At 37.5% G+C, this 5,786-nt stretch overlaps 1 protein-coding gene across 1 annotated transcript; it reads right to left on the bottom strand.

Moving 5' to 3' along the window:
• Nucleotides 4,560-5,150, bottom strand: LOC109356258 (uncharacterized mitochondrial protein AtMg00860-like). Its single transcript, XM_019599586.1, has one exon. The coding sequence runs from the start codon at nucleotides 5,148-5,150 to the stop codon at nucleotides 4,560-4,562; it is 591 nt and encodes a 196-aa protein (XP_019455131.1).

Genomic DNA, 5,786 nt, shown 5'->3' with positions numbered 1-5,786 from the left:
ACATTGTCAAGCCTCTTACAATCAGATGACCTTGCTGCACAGTATAACGTAATCCTTTTAGGGCACTGCCCTAATCACAACATCACAATCGGAAACCTTGCCCTAAAAAGGCGCAAGAACATAGGTATTTGAAAAAGTTTGTCGATTTTGGAACCATACTCAATCATCTGAGTCGCGGTCTTTCCCAAGTGTAAATACACTTCACACCCAATTATAGGGCTATTGTTTAAGCAATCAAACAATGAGAAACAATTAAAAAAAAATACTATCTATCTCTCTCTCAAGCGAAAGATTATCGCTCAAACGACAAATTCATCAAAACATAGTCAATTCTCTTCATGACTCTCGCCCAAGCGAGGGACTGTCGCTCAAGCGACAAATCCATCAAAAATTGGTCGAAATACCTGTACGGTCCTCGTCCGAGCGCCCAAAACCGCCCTGAATAGGCCAAACTAGCTACTTGGCCTTCGCCTAGGCGAGAATCAATCACCCAAGCGAGGATGGCTCGCCCAGGTGATGGGCTGCTCGCCCAAGCGCCAATTGGAGCCTACTTATCTGCTTCTCCCTCGTCTAGGAAAGGGTAGTCCAGTTGCCATGACTATTTCCTCGCCCTTTTGGGCTACCAGATAGAAAATATCCGTTGTTTTTTATCCCTACGCATTTTAGTTTCTCAAGTGGTGTTTCGTTGAGGATAACCACCATATTACTTGATATTTTAAACTATCCTAAGCATACCCGTTAAGAAATTATCCGTACAAAATTCAGGCACACAAATATTTGATTAAGTACGGGTTTTCTTAATACACAAATATAACTCCAAACTTTTGAGATAGTTTAGGAGATTCGGGTGTCATATTCGGCACCACTATGTCACGATGTATTCTCCCTCACCTTAGATTTTCGCGTGCTTGATTTCCTTTACATGAGAGTGGGTTGGTCGTTCGACTTCGAAAGCTTCAAAACTAAACACACGAACACAATTTAGTAATTTGTGAATTAAATTTTACGTGATAACCCTAAGGTAAAGACATTATTTAACACTTTAATCCATTTATGAACTCAACGACTATCATCCATTCGGTCCAAGATTCATATTTTTGATCCATCTTTTATCCTCGAAAGTCTTGTTCCCAATTTCTAAAGTTTTTCAAGGTAAGTTTTAATATAGTTTACACTTTTATCAACAGATCGGTTTATACTATCATAGAGACTTTTTAAGTCATACTTCACCGTTTTAAGGTTAGTTTCTTAATCCAAGTCCACACTTTTTAAATCAATATCTCCCAAGTTGATCTTACCACTTTAAAGTAAGTCATCTTATTAATGTTCATATAATAACTAATCAACCATCCAAGACTTCATAACACTTTAAGTTTATAGAGTCAAGACTTTTATAAGTCATCTTTTATTCCAAATCATTACTTGAACTTGGAAATCAAAGAATATCATTTACTAATCAAACTTTTAACTCATAATATTTTAAAACAATACTTTTTCACAAAACTCATCCATAAACATTTTGGATTTCAAAGTTAGAAACTAAAGTTTTCCTAAACACATATAGGCCATGATTTAGACCTAATGCTAAGGAAAGTTTTGATCTTTCAACTTATCATTAAATACTTTAAAGGTTCCTTTGATAATAAAATCATCCCCTTTGAAACAGAATCAAATATCAACATTAAAAATATACTACTCTAAACTTGTCCAAGGCTATGGTTTTTCAAGCCAAAAACAAGTGGAAAAATCCAAACTTTGCATGGTTAGAAAACTCCTTAAAGGTTCCTTTGATATACAAACCATCACCTTTAACCATGTTCAAATACCAACAAAAATACAATCTTTTTAACATTAAAAAATAGCCCCATGAACAAAAAGAGTTCATGGTTTCAAAATAACTTTCTAAGTTCAAGAAAGTATCTATTTTGAGTTTTGAACATAAAAATAATTAGGAAGATTATTAGAACATTTCAACGGTAGAAAATGTTCATAACATACATATAAACATCATACTAAAATTTCATCAACATCTCATGGTTAGATCTTAAGAGATGAAGAAATCAAAATGAAGAACCATGAAGAACTACCTGAGAGTTCTTTAGAAAAAATGCAAAGTGAAGAAAGAGTATGAAAATGCCAAGGGTTTCTTCTAAGCTAGGGTTGACTCTTTTGAAGAAAATAAATCAGATTTTGGAGTGGGTAAAGACCAAATGTTTCTTCCAAAATGTTGATTGTGGAAGAGATAGGTGAGTGATTTAAGGGATTTTGTATAAGAGGATATGTACTTGTGCTTGTTCAACAAGCAAGCCTCTTACATGAATGTGATGTCACCTTTTCAGCGAATCGATTAAACCATGCCCGAGTATTGTCGGTTAATACCCGGTCGGATATTAAAAATCTCCTGATTTCGGTTTAGGGTTAGAACTTCGAAACACAGAATTCGGAGTGAAAAAGATTTAGAAATGCGTTCTGGACAAACTTGATGTCTATCTTGACTCGAAAACACGTTATTGGGCCGAATTCGGGCTAATTTGGGCCCGACAGCAGCTCAAAAACCTTCCGTCTCATAAAATTACAAAAATTTAACATAAAATAGAGAATCACAAAAAAAGACTAAAAATCAACTATGGTTTAGCCTAAATCAATACCATTAATTTCTAAAATTAATCATTGATAAAATAAATAATTAATAAAACATACACAGAAAATTCACAGTGTTACAATCCTCCCCCACTTATAAGATTTTCATCCTTGAAAATTAAACGTACCTCTTATGAAAACAGAGAGGGGTAGGACTCTTTCATGTTGTCCTCGACTTCACAAGTTGCATCTTCTCCATTTGATTGGCTTCATATCACCTTAACTAGGGCAATCTCCTTGCCTCGCAACATCTTCACACTCCGATCTGCAATTCTCAGGGGCATAGTTTCAAAAGGAAGATTATACTTTAGTTGGATTAAATCTGGTTCAATGATGTGTGATGGGTCACTAATATATTTTCTAAGTTGAGACATATGGAAGACATTATGTAGGTTTGACAATAAATGTGGCAATGCTATTTGGTAAGCTACCGATCTGACTTTTCTAAGGATTTGGTATGGTCCTATGAACTTAGGGGTAAGCTTTAAGCATTTTGCCAATACCAGTCGTTAGAATCACCCTCATGAACACATGATCTCCTTACTCAAAACTGAGAGGGATCATCCTTTTATCATAATAGCTCTCCTGCCTACTCTAAGTTGTCTTCATGTTTTCTCTTATCATTATGATCTTTTCTATCATCTGCTGAACCACATCAGGTCCTAGTATCAGATTCCCTCTGCCTCAAACCAACATAACGATGTTCTGCACTTTCTATCGTAAAGAGCTTCATACGGTGCCATGCCGATGCTTGAATGGAAGCTGTTGTTGTAGGTGAACTCTTTCAAATGCAAGTAGTCTGCCCAACTTCCAGAGTGTTCCAACACATATGCTCTCTGCAGGTCTTCCAAAGATTGGATAGTTCGTTTAGATTGGCCATCCGTCTACGGGTGGTAAGCTGAACTCATACTCAGTTTGGTACCCAAGGCTGTTTTCAAACCGTTCCACAATTTTGAAGTGAAACGTGGGTCTCTATCCGAGATCATATTCGTAGGAATACCATGCAATTAGACAATCTCATTGATTTACAAATCTGCTAGCCTTTCCAATGAGTATTTCATATTGATTGGTAGAAAGTGAGATGTCTTTGTCAAATGATCCACTATCACCCAAACTGCATCATAACCTTTCGGAGTTCGAGGAAATTCGCTCACAAAATCCATTGAGATGCTATCCTATTTCCACACAGGGATATCCAAAGCTTGAAGTTCCCCTCTGGGTCACTTGTGCTTAATATTTTCCTTCTGACATGTTAAGCAGCGCGAGATATACTCTGCTACTTCTTTCTTCATACCAAACCACCAAAACATCTTCTTCAAGTTTTGATACATCTTGGTAGCTCCAGGATGAATACTTAGTTTGCTCTTATGGGCTTCGTCCAAGATTGCCATTTTTAAATCGGGGTCTCTTGGCACACAGACTCGGTTCTTGCATCTCAGCACTCCATCAGTTCCTTCTTGAAATTCTAGGGCTCTTCCTCCAGCAAACAAGTTTATCTTCTCTTGTAGTTCTGGATCAGAACTTTGTAAACATTTTAGTTGTTCCAAAAAATCATTTGTTACTGTAAGTATACCTAAAGTCAAACTTTTAGGCTTTACTTCCACCATGAGGCTTAAATTCCTGAAATCTTCAATCAATTCCATCTCCCTGACCATCATGGTTGAGATATGTAGAAACTTTTGACTCCAGGCATCATCCACCATATTAGCTTTCCTATAGTGGTATTGGAGATCAAAGTGATAGTCCTTGAGGATTTCAATACATCGTATCTACCTCATGTTCAGCTCCTTCTGATCAAATAGACATTTCAAACTTTTGTGATCACTAAAGACTTCAAATCTTACACCATAAAGATGATGCCTTCAGATTTTGAGAGCAAATACGATCCTAGCCAACTCCAAGTCGTGCGTCGGATAATTCTACTCATGTGTCTTTTGTTGTCTTGAAGCATAAGCTACCACATTTTGTTGTTGCATCAACATGCAACCCATGCCTTGTTTAGATGTGTTACAATACACGTTGTAGTTCTCCCTCGGGTCTAGTAGAATCAACACAAGTGTTAAAGTCAATCTTTTCTTCAATTCCTGAAAGTTTTCCTCACACTTCACCGTCCAAACGAAAGCCTTGTCTTTCCATGTTAACGTAGTCAGTGGCAACGCCAACTTCGAAAACTCTTCAATGAACTTCCGATAGTATCCCACTAAACTGAGGAAACTTCTGATTTTTGTTACAGATTTTGGAGATTTCCATTCCCTCATCGTTTCCACTTTAGCAGGGTCGATAACAATTCTTTCGTTTGATATCACATGCCCGAGAAAATTCACTGATTCTAACCAAAATTCGCACTTCGAAAGTTTGGCATAGAGTTGGTTGTCCTTTAACACCTGCAACACTATTTCCAGATGCTTCGCATGTTCCTCCTGATCTTTTGAATAAATCAAGATATCATCGATAAATACAACCACAAATTTGTCAAGGTATGGATGAACAATCCGATTCATGTAATCCATGAACACTATAGGAGCATTGGTTACACCAAATGGCATCACGAGATATTTGTAATGGCCATATCGCGTCCAAAAAGCAATGTTCAGAATATCCTTTGACTTTATGCGTATTTGGTGGTACCCATATCTAAGATCGACCTTTGAAAACATGGTAGCTCCTCTCAATTGATCCATCAAGTCATCAATTCTTGGAAATGGGTACTTGTTCTTGATGGTGACCTTGTTCAACTGTCGTTAGTCAGTACACAACCCCATACTACCATCCTTCTTCTTCACGAATAACACCGGAGTACCCCATGGTGAAACACTAGGTCTGACAAACTGTTTCTGTAGCAAGTCTTCCAATTGCTTCTTCAACTCTGTGAACTCCAACGGTCCCATCATGTAGGGAGCTATATAGATTTGTCTAGTTCCAGGAACCAGATCGATAGCAAACTCTACCTCCCGTACCGGGGGTAAGCCAGGAATATCATCCGGAAAGACTTTGGAGAATTCTCTAACCACAGGTAGATTTTGAATCTCTTCTCCACCCTTCTTTTCCAATGATGCCAGTAGCATAAATGCTTGAGCTTCATCCTTCAAGAGTTCCTTCATTTGATTGGTAGTGGTGCTTTTGGTTTCATAACAAGATTCAATGGG

Source organism: Lupinus angustifolius, chromosome LG09, assembly GCF_001865875.1.
Source record: "Lupinus angustifolius cultivar Tanjil chromosome LG09, LupAngTanjil_v1.0, whole genome shotgun sequence".
Lineage (NCBI taxonomy): Eukaryota > Viridiplantae > Streptophyta > Magnoliopsida > Fabales > Fabaceae > Lupinus > Lupinus angustifolius.
The sequence above is the reverse complement of the archived record's forward strand: the minus strand, read 5'-3'. Positions and strand labels throughout refer to the sequence as shown.

What these genes read in the sequence shown, in the direction of transcription:
- LOC109356258 (XM_019599586.1), bottom strand. Translation starts at nt 5,150, where the DNA reads ATGGATTACATGAATCGGATTGTTCATCCATACCTTGACAAATTTGTG.